Source organism: Prunus dulcis, chromosome 2 (genome assembly GCF_902201215.1).
Source record: "Prunus dulcis chromosome 2, ALMONDv2, whole genome shotgun sequence".
In the NCBI taxonomy this organism is placed as follows: Eukaryota; Viridiplantae; Streptophyta; class Magnoliopsida; order Rosales; family Rosaceae; genus Prunus; species Prunus dulcis.
Window position 1 is genome coordinate 25,198,755 of NC_047651.1, and position 13,681 is coordinate 25,212,435.

The 13,681-nt window shown below is 36.1% G+C and overlaps 2 protein-coding genes across 4 annotated transcripts; both read left to right on the top strand.

Annotated features, from left to right (window-relative positions):
- The first annotated feature begins 46 nt into the window (after positions 1-46).
- LOC117620147 (protein BOBBER 1) lies at positions 47-2,473 on the top strand. Its single transcript, XM_034350272.1, has 6 exons — positions 47-602; positions 927-1,099; positions 1,189-1,237; positions 1,685-1,851; positions 1,979-2,062; positions 2,174-2,473. The coding sequence occupies exons 1-6, from the start codon at positions 224-226 to the stop codon at positions 2,210-2,212; spliced, it is 891 nt and encodes a 296-aa protein (XP_034206163.1). The 5' UTR covers positions 47-223; the 3' UTR covers positions 2,213-2,473.
- Positions 2,474-9,091: 6,618 nt separating this feature from the next.
- On the top strand, positions 9,092-12,983 carry LOC117618686. Of its 3 annotated transcripts, none has more exons than XM_034348366.1 (4): positions 9,092-9,398; positions 10,752-11,252; positions 11,761-11,907; positions 12,546-12,983. In XM_034348366.1, the coding sequence occupies exons 1-4, from the start codon at positions 9,294-9,296 to the stop codon at positions 12,633-12,635; spliced, it is 843 nt and encodes a 280-aa protein (XP_034204257.1). In that variant the 5' UTR covers positions 9,092-9,293; the 3' UTR covers positions 12,636-12,983. The 3 variants fall into 3 exon arrangements, 2 of the variants coding, with proteins under 2 accessions (XP_034204257.1, XP_034204256.1); XR_004584487.1 differs by having other exon boundaries at positions 9,106-9,398; positions 11,723-11,907; XM_034348365.1 differs by lacking the exon at positions 12,546-12,983 and having other exon boundaries at positions 9,106-9,398; positions 11,701-11,808.
- The last annotated feature ends 698 nt before the right edge of the window (positions 12,984-13,681 follow it).

Genomic DNA, 13,681 nt, shown 5'->3' on the forward strand with positions numbered 1-13,681 from the left:
CATTATCGTTATTTTCTCAGAAAACTAAAAAACAAAACAAAAAGCACGAGTTATCGGCAAAGCAAGAGTTTCTGGAATTCTCCAATCTGACCGACTATAGCATCACTATATATAAGCTCAATCCGTTTTTGTAAATTGTAACAGACAGAAGCTTAAACCCTACAACAAGACGCTTGAAACCGAGACCTCTCTAGTTTCTCTCATTCTCAACTATTATCGAGCTATGGCGATCATCTCCGATATCCAAGAGGACCAGAACGCCCCCGAAACAAAGCCGTCCCAGGCATCGTCGTCGTCTAAAGCGGCGTCGTTTACCGCGAAGTTGGATCGCTCGAATCCCCTAGGGTTTGTGGAGAAGGTTTTCGACTTTTTGGCTCAAGAAAGCGACTTCCTTAAGAAATCGACGGCGGAGAAGGAGGTCCTGTCCGTCGTACGCGCAGTGAGGGAGAAGGAGATTAAGAAGGTGGAAGAGGAGAAGAAGAAGAAGAGGCAGGAGGAGGAGGAGGAGAAGACGAAGAAGAAGGCCAAGGAAGAAGTTAAAGCTGTAGAGAAAAAGGAGACTCCTTTGGAGGAGGGCAAGAAAGAGAAGAATGGCTTGAGAGGTACCGATCTTTTTCCTTTTCTTTAGATTATTTTAGAATTTAGTTTCTTTTGGTCCAATTTTAGGATTTCATTAAATTGCGAAGATTTAATTTCGTTTATTCATGTGTTTATGTTGTGTCAAAGATAAATTTATAGAAGTTTGAATCTCTTAACAAAAGCGATGTGATTTTGATGCTAAATTTTGTATGATTGGTTCCTAATGTGTTGGATCTTTGGAAACGTGATCACTGTTTCATGCCTGTAGGGGCAAAAGTGTTTTTGGATGTGCGCATTATAACTTGCTCTACTTGCTTTCCCTATTTAACACTAATCTCTCTGGACAGTTCCAAATAAAGGCAATGGACTTGATTTGGAGAAATACTCCTGGACGCAGAGCCTTCAGGAGGTTAATGTCGTTATTCCAGTGCCTCCTGGAACTAAATCTCGGTCCGTTGTGTGCGAAATAAAGAAAAATCATCTGAAGTTTGGAATGAAGGGTCAGCCTCCTATTATTGATGTAAGTTTGCTTTTCGATGCCTTTTGTATTGCCAGTATGTTTCTTTCAGGTTAAATTTGCCTTAACTAATGTACATTAAATGATTTCAGGGGGAGCTTTATCAGTCTATCAAGCCTGATGATTGTTACTGGAGCATAGGTATGTCTGTTTACACTTCATGAACGCATTATTTTACTTTCTGTAATTTTTTTTGGGGTCGAATTTCACTTGTGTACATTGGAGCATAAACACGGAAATTTTTTTGCCTTTGTAAGGTGCAAATAAAGTCATATTTTGCTTTTCTAAATTGCAAAATAGTCATGAGTTCAGGTTGAAATTGATCACTTGGTGCTCTGTGGTTACTGCAAAACTTGTTTATAACTTTTAGTATCAAGTGGTCATTTAAAGTTAAATACATCTGAATGCTTTGTGGGGGGTCTACTACCAGTTTTGCTGTGACGAGTTTCTCTCACATTCCACACTAGTTTTTGAGGGAATAGTATCTTTTGAATGTGTGTATCATGCTTTCCTAATTTGTTTTTAGTTATAATCCATGGTTTTAAGCATCTGAGTTATTTGAATTCATGATATCCATTCTCATTGCAGAGGATCAGACTGCTGTCTCTATTCTTCTGACCAAGCACAATCAAATGGAGTGGTGGAAAAGTTTGGTGAAAGGTGATCCCGAGATAGACACTCAAAAGGTCGACCCCGAGCCCAGCAAATTATCTGACCTGGATTCTGAAACCAGGCAGACTGTTGAAAAGATGATGGTAACTCTCCCACTTATTTTGTCTCTTTTTTTTCTTTTTCTTTTTCTTTCTAACTATTATCAAAAGAAGATTGTATGCATGTTTCCTTCCGTTACAGTTTCTAAGAGCTGTATGTTTTACTTTGCAGTTTGATCAGAGACAGAAGCAGATGGGGCTCCCGACCAGTGATGAATTGCAAAAACAAGATATCCTAAAGAAATTCATGTCGGAGGTAAGTTCTTGAGGCACTTAAATACACTATGGAGTTGCTCAATTATGAAATTTCCCTTTTGCAACAGTTATGCAAATTTGCTAATATTTGTTTATGTATGATGTTTTGCAGCATCCGGAGATGGATTTCTCAAGGGCCAAGATACAGTAAATCTGACAGTTAGGGGTCGCTGATAACTTTGAGCTCATCATTATAAGATGACTTATTTTAGTTCAGCTCTTGCTTATGGTTGAACTTGAGGTGCGGTGTGTGTTCTTTCCTAGGGTGGTTAGGATGTCCGGATTGGTCCGAACGCTGTTAATATGGTGTGCTGGTTTCATTTTTAGATAACAATTTGATTAAAATTCTTGGGAGTAGTATATTTATTTGTATTTTGCTTTACATAAAATTCTTAGTTAATTTTCCATAAAATTTGTTGCCTGATGGGAGAGATTTAGCATGACTCTATCCATTTGACATCCCAAGCCCAAACAAGAAGGACCTTTTTTTTATTTATTTATGACAATTTGGGATGCCCAAGCCCAAACAGTAAGGCTTTTCTGGTAACATTCTAGATCCAAGCCCAAACAATTCAAAGTTATAGATCAAACGAAAATCCAAATCTCAACAGTCGATACATGTAACGTGTAGGACCCCTCTCAATAAACCGATCATATTCTCTGCTAAGCAGGTTCTTTGTAGCGCATAAAAAGACATATATATAAAATGTAATGCGCACAACTCAACCACAGGCCAGTACAAGTCGACAGGTGGGCATATATTGCCACTGGGTTCACTCTCGGCTGACCCTTTTCATAAAAAGGTAATGGGGCACCACCAGAAATTGTCCTGCTGTGAGGGAGGGTCATGGAGGCTTTGCCCTAGAAAAAGACCCCCTTGATTCATCCCCTGTTCCAGAAGTTGGGAGGGAGACTCTGGACTTTGTTTTCCCTAGAGTCACATTTCAATTGGTCCTCCTCTTGTCCCTTGTAGGCGTACGTGGAATTTGCAATTGAATAAAAAGAGCAAGCCATAGTTTTATTTTATTGCATACTTTGTCTCCTTCCTTTTGTTTTAAGAAAAAAGAGAAGGGCTATTGGGGTTGTTTCCTTTTTAATACAAACAACTAGGGTTCGAGCTAAAAATATCTAAAGAGACACTAGTACTAGTAGGGTTAAAAATGGTATGATTCTCATAAATTTGCAAGTTGCAGTTGAAGCGTAAGCTTAAGCTTTTGCCTCTTTTGCCTCTTTTGCTAGCTAGTGTTCTATTATTATTATATATGGAGTCGTTTTCGACCGACTCTTTCCCCTAATAAACAATTAAAAGCTGCCAAACCTTTTTTGGCTTTAATTTGCGTTGGCATATGTTTAGGTTCCCTTTCTTTAAATGGGATCGCCATATTTAACCATTTTGTTTATAAAAAAAATCAAGATGATGAGAAAGCAACGCATTCTTACCTTTTAGAACAAAGTGTTGATGAACTTGAGTGATAATCATGGATATCTCTCACCTTGTATTAATTGTAATTTGTATTGTATGTTTAATGTACACATTTAGATGATCCAATCCGATGCCAATAATTGATCGAACCAAACAAACAAACAGATTCATTTTGATAAAAAAAAGCAGATCATATCCTCTTTTTACTGTTCAAAACGCACGCACTCGAGAAAAAGGAGAAAACCAGAAAGAAATAAAACCTGCATTATTATTTTGTTTATACTTTGTAGATGAAGTAAATTCGGTATTGGACAAGTGGAACAAGACACACATTGTTTGTAAGTTGCCATAAAACTCCAAACGCCTCAATAATGCGAACTTGACACCTTATCTCTCTCTCTCTCTCTCTCGTAAAGCACAACAGACCAACCAAGATGGCAATTTCGTTAACTTTTCTCTGTGCAATATGCATGCGTTACTCTAACTCACAGCCCTTCAAAAGTATACTAGTTCCGGTGCAAACCACACGCCAAAGTTTTGCTGTTTCATACGGATTTGCAACTGCGAAGGCAGGCAGCTGGACCAGCGGGGGTCAAATTAAGTCTCTCACATCACGTACGTTTTATTATAAATTGGTGCAAATGCTGTCATTTCGTTTTTAAATTTTAGTATCTTCTTCTCCAAGTGGGTCTTCTTCAGCTTACAGCGGGTAACCCTTTGTTGTGTTTCCAGGCTTGTTTGTATATATGATTCTGTACTGCAAATAATTCGACTAGGACAACGTGTACTGCAGCTCAATTTTGCTTTAAATTGAAAGCCATTATTGCTCATAAAGGTTGAGTCGCTGAGAAATTTGATCAAAACTCGAAAGGGACATATATATATATATATATATGTATAAATAAACTGAGCACCACAAAAGTTTTGAAGGAAATAATTACTCAAATGGGAATGCATAATTTCCTCTGGACACGGATAGTAAATATTTATTTACCAAATTATATCAAATATTAGCTTAAATTAATTATCAGAAGAACAAGAAGTAAAACCTGAAAGTGACACCTCTACCACTACCACACCTTTCAAAGTACAAGAGAGAAATAAAGGTGACATACATCACACGTCTCCCCTCGGCCTTTTCATCTGAGATTGAGAGTGTCTCCTTCCTTCCATCCAAGCTATTTTCTTCAATCTTGCAGTACCAAACTCTAGTTTTGATAAATGAAAAAAAATATGCGCGCCTTATTATTCTGTAAGTAAAAAGAGAAAAAAAAAAAAAAAAAAAAAACTTGTTTGTTTTTCAGCGAGCAGAAACCAAACAAAAAATCTATGATAAAATACGAACCGATGTCCAAACATGAAATGTCATGCTATGTCACCTAACTTTGTTTCTCCACTGTAGAATTTTCCGTGCTGGTATGGGACGATAACAATACATCAGTTTCCGAAAATTTCTAATATTACATATTGACGTAGACGTTTATGAAAAGATATAGTAATTTCCAGAACTTAAACTATACCTAATTATAATTTAATGTTAAACTCGCAATCCAGAGCAGGGATTTTAGCTGCCAAGTTGCTAGATTGCACAAGTCAAATTGGGTTTAATTAAGTTGTATATTATTTGCTAAAACACTTGCGACACTGACAGTTAGGTCACCTTTTTTTCTTCTTCTTCGTCTGTGTAAATTATGGAGTTTCAGAGCAAATTGTCAACATTTGATTTGAAATAAGATACAAGTTGAAACCAGAATGATGGAAAAAGGAAAAAAGATACTGTATTATATATTATTATTATCTCGTATAAATAATAATCCGCGTGGAGTGGCTTTCACATCACAATTTGATGAGTCTTTGATTAATTATCAAGAGATTATAGGATTTGGAGTATTGATTATGACATGCAAACGTAAATAAAACCTCAAAAACTATATTATCCCGAATTGAGCTGTGAATTTCCGATACTGATTTATTATGGTACCCAACCAAAGCCAGTATAGCCTGATGAAGAGAAAGTATAATCACATTACACAATAACTTTTGCCTTGAACAAAAGCGGCACACACTTGCTTTTGTCTAAATCCTCTTTCTTTCTGAGAAGCTCACATCAGTTGGAGGGTTTACATCCAAAAGAATCCTAAAGTGCCTTCAAGTGAGGACCCCATGATATACCAAAGCAATTCCAATTGCAATTGGTGAAGAAAGACAAAGCGCACTAGCAGACAATCCACTCCAGCTGTTTTTTAAAATCAACCCATCTCTTTCATTTCACCTTGTAATTTTCAACCTTCCCTGCCTGCCTGCTTTTCAATTCAAAACTCACAAAACCCTTTAAGCCAACTTCAATTTCTCTTAGAATTGGTCTTATATTGATGCCTTTTCTTCTCATGCATGTCACTAAGTTGTTTTCGTTGAAGCATATGAGTATCAAAGACACCATATAATAATTGATTTAACTACCAATAACATCGAGACCTTTTATGATAATACTTTATATATATTTATTGGGCTTTATAAGTTTGAGAACAATATCGATGTTGTTAGTAGTGGGACGTGAATCCGTCCCTTTTAAAATCTTAACAGTTTTTATTTTATTATATATATAGAAAAGTTGTGTTTTCATCATCTACAACTCGTGTTAATGTGAATTGGATTAAAACTTAAAATGGAAGGCCAAAGTAGATGCTCGAAAGCATTTCTTACTTTAGGATAAGTAAACGAATAATTTCTTCATAAAAGGTCCTAGCTTAAGATGCTAAGCTTGCCATACAAAATGACCAAGTTCACTTCACCTGTACTTCCATTAGTAAAAGCTTCCTCTCAAGTCAACTCACCATTGCAAAAACGTGTGTTTCCATACATATGCCTAATCAAAAAAATAAGATTCAGAAATAACATAATTATGTGTTAGTTCATTGTTCTTCATCGTGGAAGCACTTGCATGATTTACATATTCCTCCAACAAAAGGAAAAAGAAAACAAAATAGGCACACGTTGCCGACCCCATTAATGTGGTATACGCAGCCACAATCATTTCCCATGATAACTAGCAAAGCCAGTACATATTATTCATTTCTTTGTCTGCTATAAGTCCACTGCCGAATTTCGTCTGCCAAGTGTAGCGTTTCAAATGAGCCAAATGGAAGCAACCGGTTGGTCCAACCAATCCATGACATGGACATTAACAAAAATATGTCACAACCTAGCTAGCTTGCAAAGCGAAGTGTGAATCTAAAGCCTTTTGTGGTTGTGGTGGAGGTTCCTGGCTTATAAGCCAAGAGAGGAGATAGAGAGTTTCCCTCCTTTTACATTTTCTTTTCATTTTTTTTCCTAATGTGGGAGTTTTAAGGTTTCATATAGGGCATCCCGAAGTGTACATTACTTAAAAAAGAGGGGCATATACTCTCCACTCTTCTTTTACGACCCCTCATTGGTTGAAATTCCTTAAGTCCTTTATTAAATTTTTGAGCTGCTTCTTACTTTTAATAACTTTACAGCCAAGCCAAGCTCCAGATTTGTCACATGGAATGGAATTTTCTTTCCAACTTGAAAGCTATTTGACTTAACAATTATTTAAACTATATGTCTGAAAACGAAATCGCTTTTACGCTCAGTGGCTTATTCCTATTCCTATTTATGGGGGTTTCGCTTTCACACTTGCTTTTTTAGAACCAGAAGCCAAGCATTGTTAATTACAGCCATGAATCAATTAAGCATTAGATTAACTCTGTCATTGCTATGAGTAGTACTAATTGTTTACTTTTCTCCCATAGGGTTATTCTTTATGCTGAGTTTGAGTTTGAGTTTGAGTTTGAGAAAGGGACTAAAAGATGGGCCGAATAGAAGTGACCATATCGAAAGAGAATTTGAATATTTGATCAAAATGGAGGACAGAATCTATATATCTTCTCCCTCCTTTTAGTTTTCCAGCTAATAATTTCAATTTGTTTGCTTCAATATATGAGATGACGCGTTTCATACCAGTTTGTTTTACTCCCAGTTTGAGTTGCAGTTTTACTACCAGTTTGAGTTGCAGTTTTACTACCAGTTTTACTACCAGTTTGAGTTGCAGTTTTACTCCCAGTTTGAGGAGTTGCAGTTTTACTAGCTACCAGTTTTAGTTGGGCCGGGCAGTGAAAAAAAAGGAGGTCAATGGAAAGTTGATATGATCATATATATGAGTAAAACGTGGAATTGTTTGTCCTCTTTCATTATATTTCAACGCACTATACCATATATCGTTCTTGATTAATAAAATATACGAAGATATTTGTCTTGCAACAATCGTATTCTTTCAAATGTCAATAATTATAGGCAAAACTAGCTAATCCCAATAGCAACCTTCCTTGTTATAATTATTAGCACACTGGGTTTCATAATATATACAAGTTAGAACAAGACAGCCCAATAGGTGAAGGGACTCTTTCTTTCAACTCTTTACTTTCTGTCAATCCAAAACTACTCAACTATATTAACTCTATCAGATAGTGACATTGGGCTTGTACAAATTTTTATCTATATATTCTCATCGTATGTGACCATCTTTAATATATTTTATACAAGTAATATTCTATTCGAACTTGAGGTAACTTGAGGTGCAGAGTGAGAAGGAGCACATTCGCTCTAGCCAACTAACTAAGCTCATATATGCGGACATATATATATATATATATTTTTTTAAAAAAAAAGTATTATTGTCCTAATTTTAGGTTAAGAGTAAAGTTGTAATTAAAATTTGAATTCTAAGTCAATGAATTAAAAATAATTAAACATCTAAAGTTTATTTAAAAGTGTGAGATGAGCAAATATAAGGTGACATGAACTTTTAAATTTGCAAACTACTTATTAATAAGCCCTTCAAAATAAGCACTTTTAGATGCACAAACTAGTCAAGTGTGTTCTTAAAAACTTTAGGCGTTCAACCTTCAACGTTCGGGAATCTTCTATTTTATATAAAAAGAGAAAAGAAAAAGGAAAGAGAAATCTATCAATTGGCATACAGCTCTCATTTATTGTCATTTTTGGTAAGTGATTGTGATTTTCACCTATGTCATGAAAGATATTTGCGTGATTGTTTTATTTATTTATATTTATGTGATGTTACATGTCCCATTACTTATTTACCCTAGTGATTTTGGTAGCTAACTATAGGTGGGGAATAATCAACTATACCTTTCTGTAATTTTGTGTGTAGGTAGCTATACATGACCGTATCATACAAACGAAGAGAGAACTCCAAAATGCATTGAATTTTAAAGTGAGAATTCAGAGATGCCAATTGCCAAATCGCCTCCAATCCAAGAACCCAAATGCTGATGATTGATGACCGCAGTCCAGCCCACACAAATGTCCACAGGGTTTGGCTCCTGATGTACCTCTCTTTCTCTCTCTCTCTCTCTCTACAAATTGCAATTAATTAATATCAAAAATAGTATATTTTTGCAATAAAAAATCATTTTAAAACAGTAAAAATAATATATTAAAAGGGGAGCATGATAAGAGACATGGGGACAGGTGCATTATAAAAATGATTGTGTCCTTTTCCCTACTTTGTCCTTATTATCTGATACCATCACTGCCCATATTACTGAATACTACTCCCCACTCATTATTATTTATATAAATTCTCTCTCCTACTAACTTAAATCAACCAACCCCAAACAAACCCACACTGCATTTCTCTCATCTTTATTTATTTCTTTGCAATTTGGCTGCTCTGTTTCAGTCATTCAGTGTGCTTCTGTTACTCTGATATTACTCTCTTTCTGGCTTCGCAAGTGATATCAGCGAGCTCTGTTTCTCCTTGAGAATGTATGCAGAGACTGGGCTTTTGTTCCCTTATTTCCAGAATTCACCTCAAGATTTTCAGCAACTTGAGGAGTTCTGCAGAACCCAGAAGTCAAATGCTTCAATGGTACTCTCTTTCTCTTTGTTAACATTCATATATGCACTTTTGTGAATTATCATTAATTTTGTTATCTTTGTCTTCGTTTTTCTCATAGATTAGCTTGATCTGCATTGGATTGACTAGTTCTGAGATGGGGTTGAGCCGACTTAGTATAAAGTAGTGAAATTGGCTCAATTTCTGTGCTTAATTGTGTACTCTGTCCAATACCATCTATAACCCGCTGTTTGTTTCTTGAGAAAATGGGGACTATTTGTGGATTCATTGGATGTTGGAACTTATTTACGCTGATTTATAGTTTATTAGTGAAGCTCAAAGTTCGAACTTTGACATGTTTTTATGTTTTTAAGTTTATTGGTTTTATTTTTCATCTAGTCCCCTGTTTGGTTGCTGAAAAAATCAGGGGGAAGATGTGAAAATTTTTGGGAATTGGGAATTCAAGTTAGGGAGAGAATATTGTTAATTTCTCGTACTTATTGTTGTTTGATGAATAGAAAAATCTCTAATTGATGGTAAAGTTGGAATATTTAACATTAAACCAGGCATAAAGCTCTCTTTTCTTTTTCTTCTCCAAATTTCTCTACTTTTGGAGAGGAAAAAGATGGGTCGAGAGAGAGTAATTTTTTCTTGATCATCTATGTTTTTCCCCCACGTTTAATTATCCGAGCCAGAGATTCTCTTTGTATCTCTCAAACCCAAACCAAAAAATACTTTTAGAGTTTTAGATTTTTAATGGTTTCTGGGTTTCCAGAAAATGGAAAATGGAAAAGGAAAAAGAAAAATATCTCTGTCTGTCTCTTGTTTTTATTGCATCAGGGCATGCATGGAAACAGCTGGACTTAGCTTTTATGTGCTGGATCTGGAAAAGCATAAAAAGGGAAACTTGTAGAAACGTGTTGCATAATTTTTCTTTCTTTCTTTCTTTTTATCTGCTGCGATCTTGTAGTAGGAATTGTAGCTTTTTCACCGCACTCACACTAAATGCTAAAGAAGGAAAAGACTTATTTTGCTTTGTTTTTTTTCACTCGAGTGACTGAGAAGAAAGTTGACTTCATGGAACTGTAATCTCGGTATTAAAACTTTACTTTTGGAGAAGGTGAGGAAAAAGAATTACTTTGTAGTAGAATTGTGCCTTTGTTAACAGTTCAGAGGACAGTTTTCAGCATTAGGGATATTTCTTTAGTGTCCATATATGAGTGAGTGCCCTGAAGTTGAGAACTTGCCACTTGTCCACTTTGTTTGTGTTAGTCTGAATTTTTGGTTACTTGCTAGACATTCACATTGCAAGGTCATATGCTCAAGTTTACTGCTATTTTTTTTTTTATTGTAGCTGAAATTCAATGCTTCTTTTGTATATTGCAGAATAGCTTCGCCGAAGCCTCTTTGATATCAGAATATGACCTGGGAGGAGAATGGGATCTATTCAAAGCTCCAGAGCCTATAATTGAAGAGTCGGGCGTTGGCCTTGATCCCATGACAGCAACCATTTCAATGATATCTTGTGGGGAAGATGTCACCTGCTCTCAAGGGCTAAAGGTTGCAGACATTGAATCATTTCAAAGTGAGCAGCTTTTGAGTGATGTTTTCTATGACAAGGATCTCTTAGGGAAGGAGGCAATAGGGGCACCACTTTCTGAGGCCCTAGATATCAAAATTCCTATTTTGACAATGGATGCAAATCAAATTCAGGAAAACAAACCAATTCGCGACGTAACATTCCAGAAAAGTGTCAGCTCAGGATGTTTAACCTCAAGGGAGTGGATGCATGGAACTTCAACGAAGCCAAGTTTCCTGGATTTTCCTGGAATGGATTTTGGTGCTGCTTATGGTATTCGGAGGGCATATAGTGAAGGAGATATTAAGGTCAGAGATAGTTTTCTTATTTCATGTTATATGTATTCTGAGATTTGTAAACATTAAAATTCTTACAAAAGTGAAAACAACTACAGCGAGGTTGTGTGGAAAAGAGGCTATGAATTAAAAAGTTTTTTTAAAAAAAAGGAAAAAAGAAGGAAAAAAAGAAGAAGGGAGACCTGGCAATTTTAATGGACACATCTAGTAATTGATGCTTGTGATTGAAGTTGCAATCTATGGTGCATACAAATTCATTAGAGAATTTACCAACATTTTCCAGCTAAGAGACTGATGCATTTGTGCAACTAATGTCTGCGAATCTCTTGACCCCTATGTCTAGAAATTAGGGAATAATTTCAGAGATAATATCTCTCTGCACATTAGAACCCATTGATAATATCATTACTGAGAAATTGTTGGCTTTGTAACAAAGTCTGCTGGACTGAGAAATGTTTAGACATGTCTGGCCATTTCCACAGGATAGGACTGGGTCATTGATACTGAGTTTTTATGACAGACTCTTGATAACATCAACACAAGCCTCGTCCATTCTTCGCTTGAGCGGCCCATAGTCATCAGCAACTGCACCACTGAGGAACGCAGGGAAAAGCTTTCAAGATACCGCAACAAGAAGACAAAAAGGAACTTTGGAAGGAAAATCAAGGTAAAATTCTGATCCATATTGTTTCTATAGACTCAGTACTTTTATATATTGAATAAATTTTCAACAGAAATTTATCAGAGCGAGATATAGAATCAAAACTACGGACTGCGTAGCTATGTACCAAAGCAACATTCTCAGTAAATGTCTCCTTAATGTTCTAATCCCATCCTGCATACTCGGATCCCTTATCATATTAGCTCATAGACTCGCAGTGAACAAGCAGTATCTGTTTTCTCATTCTTTTTCTTCTTTTTATAATCAATGATCTTAAGAACATTTAACCTTTGCCAAACCTCAGGGACCTACTATTGTTCAAGTCTTTTGCATTGGATGTTTGTTGGGTTTTCTATGAGGATTGAGTCGATTGAGCTTTGTAATTATTTTCTTGGGGATGTTGAAAGGGGGTTGCTGTTAAATATATATGTGCATGGATGATTTCCTGCCCCGTTAATAGCTTAGATTCAAAAAGTTGCAGTATGTACACCTGTGTAACTATCATATTATCTCTTGCTGTCAAAAATTGGAATGATTTCAAAGAGAATATGAAGGACCTTCTTACTACACTTGCTGGATTCAGCGCTTGAGCTGGTACGTCACTGTAGGAAGGTATGAAACTAATAAAATGCTGTTTATTTCAGTATGCATGCAGGAAGGCTCTTGCAGACAACCAGCCGAGGATCCGTGGAAGATTTGCAAAGACTGAAGAAACTTATGGCAAGAGGCAATAACTGTTGACTACTTTTATATACTAATAAGAAGAATGTAGGAATGAAGTAGCTAGCTAGGTCCAATGGTATATGTAATGGAAGAGAGATGAGATCAATAGTAGCGAAAGCCTGGCATATAAAATAGACTTGGAATCAGATTAGGTATTGCTCATCAATAAACCAGACCCCAAAATCCTCTGCTAAGTATTTGATCTCTATCATCAGCTGTAATAACCTCCTTTCTAGACCTGCATATGGCCAACTGCGTACGGTTGTAAATAGGGTATGTGGAATAATCATCTGGGGAAGCAAAACAGTTGTACTTGTTCATATTATATGTTATGAAATTGCAATCTTTGTAGTCCCTCCTCCACTGGTGCAACAGCGTCTTGACAAAGATGTTGGATTCACAAGATGAACTTGTTCATATTATTATTATATGCTATGAAATTTCTCAGTCCATGAATATATATATTCATATATACATTATACACACGACATGTTTGTTAAGACATTGCATCTTAAGCAAGCAACACAGGATTACGCCTTACTCGAGTCACGGGACAGGAACCTGTCAGATCAATTTTCATGCCTGTCTGTGACCCATTCCATCTTGGGCTTGCAAATTAAGGCTCCAAGAACAAGTCAAGAAAATGCTCCAAGGAACAACCCACAAATTAGATGGCACCAAATCTTCATGATAAGATTATTATTATCATTTAAAAAAAAAACTTGAATATCTCCATCTCCTTCCACCAACAAAAGAATTTAAATTTTCTACTTTTCCGGGTGCTGCCCATCATTGGGATTGCAGAGAATTCAATATAAATCCAAACTCCTAACCACAACTAAGAACTCATCTATGTCTTGATTGCCCATGACATGACCGCTAGAACAATTTTTTTTTAATAATGACATTGAAATTGAAGCATATAAAACTCGAATTAACCTTCTTTTCTTTGCCCATTATCTTGATTTATAGCTCACACTTCATGTGGATGTGGTTCTTCTCAAAACTACACGAAATTAAGGGCAGCCAAACTTTGTTCATTTCAAAAGTCTGAATC

Bases quoted from the DNA above. Each gene is read 5' to 3' on its own strand.
- LOC117620147 (XM_034350272.1), top strand. From the start codon at position 224: ATGGCGATCATCTCCGATATCCAAGAGGACCAGAACGCCCCCGAAACA. The intron at 1,238-1,684 runs GTATGTCTGTTT...TTCTCATTGCAG, and splicing joins TGATTGTTACTGGAGCATAG to AGGATCAGACTGCTGTCTCT. The intron at 1,852-1,978 runs GTAACTCTCCCA...TTTACTTTGCAG, and splicing joins AGACTGTTGAAAAGATGATG to TTTGATCAGAGACAGAAGCA.
- LOC117618686 (XM_034348366.1), top strand. From the start codon at position 9,294: ATGTATGCAGAGACTGGGCTTTTGTTCCCTTATTTCCAGAATTCACCT. The intron at 9,399-10,751 runs GTACTCTCTTTC...TGTATATTGCAG, and splicing joins AGAAGTCAAATGCTTCAATG to AATAGCTTCGCCGAAGCCTC. The intron at 11,908-12,545 runs GTAAAATTCTGA...TGTTTATTTCAG, and splicing joins ACTTTGGAAGGAAAATCAAG to TATGCATGCAGGAAGGCTCT.